Source organism: Triticum dicoccoides, chromosome 1B, assembly GCF_002162155.2.
Source record: "Triticum dicoccoides isolate Atlit2015 ecotype Zavitan chromosome 1B, WEW_v2.0, whole genome shotgun sequence".
Lineage (NCBI taxonomy): Eukaryota > Viridiplantae > Streptophyta > Magnoliopsida > Poales > Poaceae > Triticum > Triticum dicoccoides.
The window spans coordinates 45,150,134-45,162,903 of record NC_041381.1 but is presented as its reverse complement, the minus strand read 5'-3'; the positions used below and the strand labels follow the sequence as shown (position 1 = coordinate 45,162,903).

The following is a 12,770-nucleotide window of genomic DNA, read 5'->3' as shown; positions in this document are numbered from 1 at the left end:
TGGTTGTCCTAATAATGCCTACCTCATGCAAAAAGTGACAAGCAAAGGGTCAATTCTGATGACAGGGATTCAACGCAACCGGATAACACGGATCCCTCTGAGAAAAGTGACAAGCAGGGTCTTCCACAAGAAAGGAGTGTCAGTCCTGAGGATCAGTGGGAAGAGTGTGGTTATATTCTGTGGGAACTTGCGGCTAGTACACCTCAAGCAGAACTTATGGTATTTATCTGCATCATTCTCTTGTAGAAGGATGTATTTCTTCTATAGGTTTGTCATAAAGAAAAGGCGGACTGTTCTGCTATATGAAACTTGTTTATTCCTTCTCAATTTTTTACTGAACAAGATACTAGCAAGCAGGAAGTGTGAGAGATTTTGATTGCCTTATCTGCACTGGCTTTAGACATTGGTTGAATATCCTGGATTTTAATACGATGTGGTTGGCTTGTTAGATCAATTAGTAGTAGATAAGCAAAAAGTTAAGGTGGATAACTGTAATTGTTTCATTCCTTTAGTTTTGTAGCTCCTTTGTGCTTATATTTTATCTTCCTGGCCTTGAATTTTGTTCTGTATCAGTTTATTGTAGCAAATTCTTTACTATAATTTGTGAACCATATAAATTATTGCTGGTGATAGCTACATGTAGTGTGAATGCTTATGTCATAATAACATGCTAATTCTAACAAACATTTTAAATGGAAGAATGGCCAGGTTGCAGTAAGTCAAAAGTATTTCTCCTAAATCCTAATTGATCTAAGAGCAAATCAAGTGTTCAAAGGAACTACAAAAGGAAATTAAGGCATAATAAACAGAATTACCCACCTTCCTTTATACCTTAGTAATTATGCATCTTCTGCTGCTAACAACACATTATATTTAACCCTTGTAGATTAATAACCTTGTGATTGAAGTGCTTTTGGAAAACCTTCGTACGGCAAATTCTTCTAGGGTGAAGGTGAAATGAAATTTTCCTCTACTGCTACCTCCTCTCTTTTTGCTAAGCATGTATTAAAGTATCTTGTTTCTTTGAATCTTTTGTTCCTGCAGGAAATTTGTCTTGGAATTATGGGAAACTTAGTCTGTCATGAATCTCTAGTTGCTGCAATCTCTTTGAAAAATGGTTTAATTGCAACTGTCGTGGAGCAATTGTTTCTAAATCATGTCAAATGCCTTTCTGAAACATTCAGGTTGGGTATCTTTGGGATTATGTTTTTTTTTTTGCCGGACTCGAAGTTATTATTTAGAACCAATTTTTTTATTATTTATTTATCAGCCATTTGACAAGCTATTTACTATTCTAGCATTGCAAGATATTTCATCCCATGAAATTTAAGTCTTATATCATGTGAAATAGATCTGGGTAGTTTAGCTCAGCACACACACGATTACCATATTGATATATTATTTATGTTCTTGAATTTGTGCATTTTGTATTGGCCAGATACCCATTCAATTTTACAACATAACTATGCAAATGCCCAAATGCAAAACTACACATACTTACATCACATGTTACATGCATACCTACATTTGGACCTACCCAATCAATCAGAAGTTGTTGAAGTTGTGGATGAAAATGCTTGAACATACAGGACTTTTGCAAAAATATAATCATTTTTCAACTGTGTTAGTAGGTTATGTACTTATGTTATTAATCATTTGGGGGATAGGAGCTAAGTAAATTTAGATTTTGTTTTTCTTGATAATTTAACTTTCTATTGTCGATGTTCAAAACTTGGAGAAGCTGCTTTCTAATTGTCCTGAGTTGTAGACAATGAGAACTGAGAAGTTCCATCTATGCTCTGTTCTTTTTTGCTTATTTTGACATGTGTTACTGTCTGTAAAGAAAATTCTTACACCCCGAGATAGTTGGAATGCGTATTGCTGCTAAATTTCATCAGTGGTGCATCCTCACACATTTTTTCTTAGACAGGTTGTTGGCTGCCATTCTTCAGTCCAGTGCATCTGTTTCTTGGGCTCAAGCTCTTTTACCTGATGAGATTCTTTCACGTATTCTACTGATAGTTGGGAAGACAGATAGTACTACATTAATTGAAAAGGTATTATACTGAATTCGTATATGCAACTTGTTGTGACTGCGTATTGTACTGAATTTGTATATGCAACTTGTTGTGACTAATCCGTAGAGTTGGTCCACACAACTTTAGTGACTTTGGTTCTTTTTAAATTGAATTTTGACATATATGGATACATTGTATTTCTTTTGTAGGACTTGTGTAACATAAATCGTTTGAATCATCTTAGCTCATTCTTCTATACGTGATGGTTAGGCATGTGTGTTTGCCTGCTTAACTCTTTTATCTGTTCACCATATCCTGAGGTAGTTTCAAGAAGGTCGTCATCAAATAGTTTCTATGGACTGTTTCATCTTCCCAAACACTTCTTAGTTGTATGGTCCAGTCTTACTCATTGCTACTACTTGTTATCCGAACAATGTAGACTTATCCTTGGTCAGAATGAGGTCCTGTTTTTTTCCATGGAAATTGCTTGGTTCTCTTCTCTGAAAATTCTTCTCTTAGAAGAATATCTGAATTTTTTTACTGCATTTTGGTAACAGTTGATACTCTTGAGAAACATGTGACTGCAAATTACAATTTTATCAAACTTCTAGCTGCAGAGGTCTTATGGTCTTTGAACTAGCATCTATTTGCTTATCGTTCTACAATAACTTTTATAGCAGTGAAAGCCTTTATTTTCCTACAATTATACTGTAAAACTAATGTTGCCTATTGTTATGTGTTGTATGATTTGGTTGAAATTGTCAGCCCAGCCGAACTATCACAACTACTTTCATCTTATTATACTATGGTTCAGCTGAAAAATGTCCATCCTTTATATTTGCATGTGTTCAACTGTTTGGTTATTTCTTATGTGAATTACTGGTTGCAGATCATTGACATCCTAACAACTGTCATTGATAATCGAGATGTGATTGCTATGCTTATCCAGCCCTTGCTTAAACTGGGTTTAGTTGACCGTGTTATTGGGTTACTAACAAATGAGATTGAAAGACCACCGGATGAGAAGCTAGACAGGTATGTTGAACTAACTTGAAATTCGGCAAGATTTTCATTTTATAAAAGTTATCTGGTACAGATTTTGAACTATTATTGTTCAATGTATCATGGAAGCTTCTCCTATGCACTCCCTCCGTCCAAAATGCAAGGTGTATTAATTTTGAGAAAAGTCAAACTTATCTAGGTTTGGTCAAATAGAAAAGCGTTTGACCTTTTGAAAAACTAATACACTTTACACTTTAGATTGGAGGGAGTATTTGGTCAATTTTCTGTAGTTTAAGAAGAAATCATAGGAAAAACACCTAAGGGCCTGTTTGGATCTCTGGAGATTTATGGCATTCAGTTCGATTATGGGCTGAATGCTGAAGCTCCCAAAACAGTTGTGTCAGGAACCTTCAAGGATTTGAATCCTCCAAGTCCCGTTTAAAGTCATTCTTTCAAAGTGATCCTTAAAGCTTCATAGAATGTTTTTTATATTCATGCCTTCTAGGCAAAGTTTTGGTCCTTAACCTGTCTTCTGAGATGCGGCCATTTGTTGTTTTCCAATAGTATGGTCTGAGCATTTTAAATTTCTTACATTCCCACTTCCTAGTTTTAATTTAATAGGACTGTAGCTGCATTTCTCTGTCACTGCGATAACCCTTCTTAGTTTTTGAATTTTGAATTAACAACCTGGGACAGTAATGGATTCACCTTACCTTTTTCTTAACACGTTTCAGAAAGGGTTCTCTTGATTTGATCCTTCACTTCATGGTAGAATCATCAGCCATACACTGTGTTTCAAAGGCAATGACATCGAATGACCGGCTGATTAAAGTGCTAGTTAACATGATCAAGTCACCTGATAAACAAGCAAGCTGTTCCTATTTTTTTGATTGTCAGTAAGTCATGAATTTTTTTTCCGGAAATTTGAAGAAAATTCCTTGCCTCTTCAATTTTTACATATGGCAAAATTCACCTTGCATTAATTCTTGTGAGTCCCCACCCTTGCAAGTCAAGCATGGCAATTGTATTCTTATTCACAAACTCTTCTTCAGGTTGCAAGCTATTGCGCTTCGGTGGTGATTGTAATATCAAATATTTTGAAAGATGGAAAGCATTTGGTGCCTAAGATATCCCATGGTAGGCACATTTTTTGTTAGCACTTATCTTATTTTCTAAGCAACTACCGTATTTGCTAAGCAGTGCACTGCATGACTTGAAATCAATGTTTCCATTTAGTGCCATTACAGTGATCCAGTCTTTCAATTGTTTCAGATTTACCGTTCCTGGAGGGCCTACTTGAAGTTCTTCCAGCGGTCCCTGATGATGACCAAGCTCGATATGCACTTTGGAGTATCTTATCGTGTATTCTGGCACAAGTGCAAGGAACTGAGTTGAACTCCTTGTCCCTCGACCAGTTTGTGTCTCTGTTCTTAGGCAAGTTCGGCCTCATCAAAGCTGACCTCGAGAGTCAGCTGGTTGATGAAGAGAAGTTAACACCTGAGGATGCTCTCCTGAAGGGATGGATATCGACATGTGTATCCATTAAAACAATATATACAAGTTGTCCTTCATGGAAGTCTAGATCTTAAGCTACATTTACAAACTAACATGATGGGATACATCTCGGCAGCAGCAATCGCATTGTTTTTCCTATGCTACAAAATATCTGTAACAGCTCATGGCAATCTCCTTCTTCATGGTGAGATGGATCGAGGAGAAGTCCTCCCCGGGCAACGAAGACGCCATCGACAATGCTTGGGAGGTGCTGAGCTACTGCCAGAACGCGCTCTGCTAACCGGAAACCCCACTCCACTGACAAGCTTGCTGCGGTTTGTAATCAACGGTGCTGACCTGAGAGAGAATGTGGCATGTGGCCGCTGTGATTTTGGAACCGGGAGTCGGTTATAACCTACTGTCGTTTCAGACTACTGCAACCTGTAAAGAAAATCGGCGAATGGAGATTAACTAGGGGCATGGGTGGGGATATACGAGTTTTGGGCATGGGTGGTGGTACAGTTCTTTTGGGGGGGAGATGTCCGATTGCCAAGTTTGATAAATCGCAAATTTGGCCTAAAGTTTTTGTTTTCTGGGTAAAAACTATTTCTGTCATCTGAATCGATATGTAAACCTGAGACATGGATGCAGATTTGGTTTTTATCGCTACGTTTAAATGCCAGTTTTCTCTTACTTTTTGCAGAAAATACTGTACCCACTTTGACTGGAATCAAATAGCACTTTTGTAAAGGCACAAACGCAGCTACTATCATCCCGAGACATTTTGGAAACAATTTTTTTTAAACTATTTTTGTTAACAAATGATGTAGTGTTATACTGGTGTTAAAAGTTCGGCGAAGAACTGACACTTTTTGGGTGAATAGAAAACAAATGCGGCACAATATAAAAAGTTATTATTCACACTTTTTGTACTTGCAAATTAATATATTTTTTTGCCCTGAAGTTGACTATGAATTATGTTTTTCTCCATTGTAACCCATAGTGGCAGCAAGGTTCAGTTTTATTGTACGAAACCCAAGGTTCAGAGCTATTAAGTTTTTTTTTAAAGAAGCAGCACTTGTTTTTCTCTTTTTTTAAAAAGCAAGGTTTAGGTCGGTCAGGTGTAATTAGTATCATCTTGATATTGAATATTACCTTTACCAACAATTTAGGTTTTTGAGTTGGGATTAATCTTCAAGTTTAAATCTTCATGTTCCTGTGGCAGTTTTCAAGTTATTCATATCCTAATAGTTATTGTACGTGGCGCGGCGGTGGCAATGGTCGTTCAGTGGTCCATAGACCTCGATGTAATTTATGTTTAAGGTGTTCTGTATTTTCGGTGAATCTTTATAATAGATCTGATCTTTTCGCAGAAAAAAAAAGAGTTATAGTATGTTTTTTTTAGGAAGCAATACTAGTTACTTCCTCAGATCTATATTAATTGTCAGTCTTTTTTTAGGTGAATATTAATTGTCACTCATGCTACAATTTCGAAAGAAGTGTTGTTGTTGTTATTTTAGGGATTTTTTTTTGAAAGAAGCGTTGTTTTTAGCTCATGAAAGCCCGTACCACAAATATTGGGGCCTTTCACCGTCTGAGCCCAGCTTAACAGGCCGCATCGATTATGTCCAGCCCTTGCAACCATTTGCGCCCACGAGGCCACAACTGCCAGCAGCAAGACAGGAATCGCAACCCGCGAGCCGGTGAAAAATGGAGGGACAACCTGAGACAGGACTACTCGCCGGTGAAAAATGGAGGGACCTGCCAGTAGGCCAAAATCCCATGGACTACTCGCTGGCGGCGCTGAAGCTGTTGGCCTCGCAGCTGGAGGGCTCCACCTCCTTCGAGGGCTCCTCCCCGGCGCAGATGCTATTGGTGCCGTCTTATTCCATTAGTAGAAAATGGGTCATTTGTCCCGGTCTGTAAGGGTCTTTAGTCCCGGTTCATGAACCGGGATTAATAAGTCGTTACTAATACCTTTCACGTTTAGTCCCGGTTCAAACACGAACTGGGACAGATGGGCCTGCACGTGGCCGGTGCGCCGAGCCCAAGCAGGGCGACCTTTGGTCCCGGTTAGTGGCATCAACCGGGACTAAAAGGTGATATTTTTTTTAAAAAAATGGCTGCTTTAGGGGTTTTGGGGGTTATTTTTAGGTTGTTATTAGCTAGCTAATAGAGAGAAGTGTCCTCTCTTATATCTTCGTCCTTGGTTTACGAACGCTGCTGCTATGTTCATTTCACCCGCTGATATAATAACTCATGCATGCCTGCATCATACATCATCATATATAATAACAAGTCCTACTAATCATGCATCATATGCATCATACAACTTCTACTCGTTATTAATAATAAGTCATACGATCATCATCCTCATAGTCATCGAACCCAACCGTACATAATTGTTCTTAGCACATGATCATCAGTATCAGGTAGGACCTAAACACCCTTAAGGTAAAATAGCATAAAATAATATAGACCCTGACTCTTCATTATGAAGAATGGAGATCATCCTGTCTCCAATTCTTGTGCTTCGCTGCCTTTTGCTTCCAAGAAGCTCCTTACGACTGTCCATATATTTTTTTTCCATTCTTTGATTGCCATATCTCCACTTCTTTTAGTTCAGATTCGTAGGAAGACCTGGTTGTATGTTTAAAACATGAAGGCTACCGTGCGTATACATCAGATGAGGCACACAATCATTCGGGATTATTTGTTAAAAAACATAGTAATAAATTCGTAGTTAGCAATGATGTACTAGTTTTAGAAGTGTGCAAAAAGATGCACGGATGTCGTAATAGTAAAAAGTCTTACCAGGGTATCTCCATGGTAGTTACCGTAGTTCAATACGTGCACTAGTGACAGTATTGACCATAATGTTGAGGAGTTCGATTGTAGACATTGTAATTCTCAAGATCAGTACAAAATGCGATCAGATGATTTTTCTCCCTATAAGTTAATTCGAAGCCATCGGTGTAGTGGGTTTTGTCTATCATCTTCCGCACATTCTTTGAAGAATGAAAATAAGCTGTCAATGGAAATAAGATGTCAACTATTTTGAAATAAACAATATAAATTACTTAATAACTATGTTAAGCTCACATGGTGAAGAATTGGAGGTGTATCCATAAGGACCCAAATCAAAGGTCTGTCTTGCTCGATTGTAGGATCACCAAGATCCATGGTGACAAGCATACCCTCATCAAAACCATACATCTTGCAAAGTGCTTCACAATTTTTGTAACCAAAATGGGTTACACTCTCAGCATTGTACAACTTTTACTTGAAAATCCACACCATGATGGGTCCTTAGGAGAATTTTTTTGGTTTCCATACTTTCATGGTCTTCAAAACCCATCCTCTCCAAGACATAGCGTCTCACATAGCATGGGATAAGCTAGTCGAATTGGAAAAGATGAAAAATACACGTTAAAATAGTTGAAGTCATGCTTAATTACGAAAAAACTATGCTCGTCGTTGCGTACCATACGAACATCGAAGGTCTCCTCGAGCTTAATGCTGAAGCGCCGATCTTCGTCCAGTTCAATGAACCTGTCGCACATACCTCGGTCGTCGTGGCACCAGTCGCACTCCCCGGGGCAGTTTTCGTCGTCCGAGTACGACATTTCCGGCCTATATATGTTCATAATTCAAATATTAAACTAGATCATTATTATTAATCACGGGTTGACTATCGGTGGTACGTAGCTCCTCTTTTCATTCCCGAGTGCATTATTACATCAAATTGTCTAGCACACGGGAATGAAGGAGAACTTTTCCAATATGAGCATTCAATAAGAAAAACCAAATCATAAAATAAAATAGTATTCAAATTAGCATGCATTCAATTATAAGCAAAAGTACATCATCTCTTGGTGTCCATACATCGTCGAATATTATCACTAATATAGCATCACTAATACAACTAGAACCGTAGCGCCCGACGAGTATCGTCACGGGCGGTGGACACCCAAAGACAAGGAACCATCATAGGATCATAGCTCCAGTGAGATCCCTGAAGAATCTGCTAGGTATTGTCGAACCTGCCCTCCAATGCAACCATGTAGCGACGGACGTGCTCGTCCTCCTCGCTGACACGGTGGCGTACCACCTCCGCGGTGTCCGGAAGCCTCGGCACTGTCACTGGCCCACGTGACCGCCACCAAACAAGGATCGGGTCAACAACGGGCTGCCTTCTCACCAACCTACGTCCCCCGGAAGGTAGCACCTCCCAATACCAGCCCGACGGAGCCCAGTCCCGAACATGGCCCTGATCAAGCAGGCCTCCACCGCCGAGTCGACGACGACGAGGATGCGGGATAGGCATCGCCGACGTTGTCCATGCGGGAACTACTTCTATATATAGTTAAATGAAGTAGTTTTATTAATTAAATCAATTAGTTCAACTATTAAGCACTTACTATAAATAAAATAAAGTAATACTTACTAAAAATAAACTACTTCTCTATATAGTAAAGTAAAGTAGTTTTATTAAATCAACTAGTTCAACAATAAGCACTTACTATAAATAAAATAAAGTAGTACTTACTAAAATAAACTACTTCTATAGTAAAATAAAGTAGTTTATTAAATCAACTAGTTCAACTACTAAGAACTTACTAAAAGTAAACTTGTTTAACTAGTTCTATTATATTTAACTAGTTCAACACAATTTTTTCCTAAATATGCACATATATATACATAAATTGACAAAAAAAACATCTAATTCAACTAATCTAAAATACATGGAAAACCATCTAATTCAACTAATGTAAATAATTTTATTAAACACTTACTAGTATTTATACATGGATAAAATACATATACAAAAAAAATGAAAAAAGAGGATCCGGGGCGGTGGCGGCTCACAGCGGGGCCGGCGAGGGCGACGACGGGGGCCGCGACGACGTCGACGACGGCGACGGTGGGGACAGCGGACAGCGTCGGCGTCGGTGGAGGCGTTGGCGGTGGACGGCGACAGCGTGGGCGGCGGACGGCGTCGGCGTGGGCTCCAGGGCGGGGGCGACGACGACGGCGTGGGCGGCGGACGGCGACGGCGTCGGCGTGGGCTCCAGGGCGGGGGCGACGGCGACGGCGTGGGCGGCGGACGGCGTCGGCGTGGGCTCCGGGGCGGGGGCGACGGCAACGGTGTGGGAGGCGGACGGCGACGGTGTCGACGTGGGCTTCGGGGTGGGGGCGACGGCGACGGCATCCGGCAGCCTGGCGGCGTCCTCTTCGCGCGTGTCGTCGGGGGCGAATTGCAAGATGCAAACCAAAATTTTCACAAGTGTGCCTTATATACATGAAGATTTAGTCTGGGTTCTTGCCACGGACCGGGACAAATGCCCTCTTTGGTCCCGGTTGGTGCCACCAACCGGAACCAAAGGCCTCTTTTCAGCAGCACAAAAGGGCGGGAAACAGAGACCTTTGGTCCCGGTTGGTGGCACAAACCGGGACTAAAGGGGAGGCATTGGTTCCGGTTGGTTCCACGAACCGGGACCAAAGGTGAGCATTGGTCCCGGTTGTTGCATCCAACCGGTACCAATGCATCCGTCTAATTACTTACTTATTTTCTGCAGCTGTTTTTTAGTTGATTCTTTCTGCAGCATTTTTTTAGTCTCACCTCGCCAAGCGAGAGACACTCGCAGCGGTTTATAAGCCCTGAGTGCAGAGACGATGAAGAAGAGGCTCAATGCTCACCTGCACGTTGCTTAGCTTCAAGCCTTGAGGATTAGGGTAGACTGCACGGAGCTATGTGCAATGCAGTTTACACTATTCCAAAAGGCTTGAAGCTAATTAACAAGCATTGCGCCTCTTTTTTATTTTTAATGACTTATTACAACACAGAAATAAATAGAAAAAAAAATAAATATAGCAGAAAAAAAACTATATAAAAAACTATTCAGAAATAAATAGAAGAAAAAATAATTATGATTAACTTTACTAAAAGAATGAACATAGATGCGCTTATAGAGATTATTCAACCTAAATTCATAATAAATTTCTACTAACTTTAGAGAAATTCAATATGAATTTAGGTCAAATTCCCTGTATAAGGGCATCTATTTTCACTTTGTGGGGAGCTCAACAAGGCAGAGAGGGAGGGGCTTATAAACCGGTGTGAGCGCCCTTCGGTTGGCGAGGTGGGACTAAACACTGACCGCAACAAGGACCAACCCTTTAGTCCCGGTTGGTGGCATGAACCGGGACTAAAGGGCAGCCTTTGGTCCCGGTTCATACCAACAACCGGGACCAATGGTGGTGAGGCCCATTGATCCCGGTTCGTTCCACCAACCGGGACCAAAATGTCCAGACGAGCTGGAACCAATGGCCCACGTGGACCGGCCGGCCCCCGGGGCTCACGAACCGGGTCCAATGCCCCCATCGGTCCCGGTTCTGGACTGAACCGGGACTAATGGGGTGGCCCGGCCTGGACCATTGCCCCCTTTTCTACTAGTGTTTCCTGACCCGTCCCTTCCTTGTTTTCCTCGTAGCCTTTGCCCTGCCGGCTCGCTGCGGCAGGCGAGGCGGGGTGGTGCGCGCGGACTGCACCATCGGCGACGCGAGGTTGTTCGTGGATGACGGCGCCTCCTCCGTCACCGAGCTCATGCTCCGACCCGAGGATGCCAAGGGCCCGTGGCGCCCAGGTTCTCCCAAATCTCCCTCGTTTTTCTTGCCTTCTCTGTTTCTCAGATGTGAATGTGATGACGTGTCTGATGACCAGCTTTGCTTGTGCCGCAACATTGCTGCTGTTGCTTAGCAACATTAGCTGTATGCCTGTATTTCCCCTGGAAAAAAAACCTGAATCATGTACGAAGCTGCATCCAAAGACAGCCTGGAATTTACTTTAGACCCCCCTCAGCCTCAGGATGATCGATGCAAGAGTTGAACAATCCCAGCCACGGTCGAAAATACTTTGCAGGTGTACTCTTTGCAGTAGAGGCTTCTTCACCACAAGATGGCCTCATGAACTAATTCATTATTATCAGACCTGGTAAAAGCGCCACTCCTTCCAATCCATGGTAAGTGTCGTGCTTTTTCGAACTAAAACCACGACACTTATTATAGATCGAAGGGAGTGGCACTTATTAGTAAACAAGGTATTATTGTTTTTTTACAGTGCTTTTACTCTGTTCGTATATTGCACGTCCAACCGTCGTTTCTTTTGCAAGCCAATTCATGGTTTCTTTACTCTAGTTGATTGATGGCTTTATTTTGTGTTGTAGGGATGTATGGGCTGATTATTGGGGCATATATTGCAGACTGGGAAAGTCTGCCGATGGTCAAGGTTCCGTCTCCCTCTCTTACTCTCTTTATGCATCCTTGCTTATTTCTATCCACGTACTGAGAAGAATTTGAGGTTCTCTGTTGGTGCTTTCTTTATTACTCCCTCTGTCCCGATACATTCATTTCTGCGACAAGTAATTCGGGACAGAGGGAGTATTTGATGCAAACTTCAGTTTTGGAACCATTTGTTTGCTTGAGCCAACACCTAGTGTTTCAGAGTCTGCCTGACTAATGGTTATACAAGGAAATAGTAATGTATGTTAGTATTCATGTACAATTTAGTAGTCTCACTCGTTGAAGTGGTTCACTCTTTAATAAGTGGTAATCTTGACATGTAATGTTTCACATGCTTCTTTAAATCCAGCATCTGGAACATCTCAGTACAAGAAAAAAGTGGGAAGCAGTTTTTTGGATTCCTTTTTGTTTGACTCCCTAGATTATCATTAGATTATGTGTTCAATCTCCAGTGAATTGACACTTTACCATGGCTTACCAATGTAAATCAAAATGAAAGCTGTTGTCTGAAGTAGGTGGTTACTGTATGTATTCTCAATGCTTACCACACGTGAGATTTCATAGGAATATCCTGCATCACGGTGCATGTTGTCGGCCTCTTACTTGAGCATCCCTGGACTTGATCGTTGCAGGTGCACAAGATAGTGGATCTCTCTGCGCAGCCGGACCGTGAAGCGATGTGGTACATGGAAGTGGCCGAGGCATACAACTTCTTCAACAAGGCTGTCGCCACTCGTGCCGGCTCACCGCCATGAGCACTCTTTTGGTCTCTCCCGATGATCCGTTTTAGTGTAGCACTCTTGACATTGCTGCCACTGCTCTGCTCCTCATCATTGCTACATTGTCATAGATTGCTGCTGGTAACTCAGAGATGTTTGGCCAAGTCCTATAACAAGCGAAACCCTCGTTTTATGTTGCTGAGGCATGCGCCTAAGAGCATCTCCACTCGTCCCC

General features: G+C 41.3%; 1 protein-coding gene across 1 annotated transcript in view; it reads left to right on the top strand.

Annotated features, from left to right (window-relative positions):
• LOC119350091 overlaps positions 1 to 5,007 on the top strand; it is an 8,199-nt gene extending 3,192 nt beyond the window's left edge. The window contains exons 3-11 of the mRNA XM_037618093.1: positions 36 to 219; positions 887 to 952; positions 1,045 to 1,184; positions 1,931 to 2,057; positions 2,908 to 3,053; positions 3,755 to 3,887; positions 4,073 to 4,157; positions 4,293 to 4,555; positions 4,696 to 5,007. Coding sequence (XP_037473990.1) covers positions 36 to 219; positions 887 to 952; positions 1,045 to 1,184; positions 1,931 to 2,057; positions 2,908 to 3,053; positions 3,755 to 3,887; positions 4,073 to 4,157; positions 4,293 to 4,555; positions 4,696 to 4,815 — 1,264 coding nt within the window. The 3' untranslated portion in view covers positions 4,816 to 5,007. The remainder of the gene's footprint in view (positions 1 to 35; positions 220 to 886; positions 953 to 1,044; positions 1,185 to 1,930; positions 2,058 to 2,907; positions 3,054 to 3,754; positions 3,888 to 4,072; positions 4,158 to 4,292; positions 4,556 to 4,695) is intronic.
• Positions 5,008 to 12,770: the final 7,763 nt, after the last annotated feature.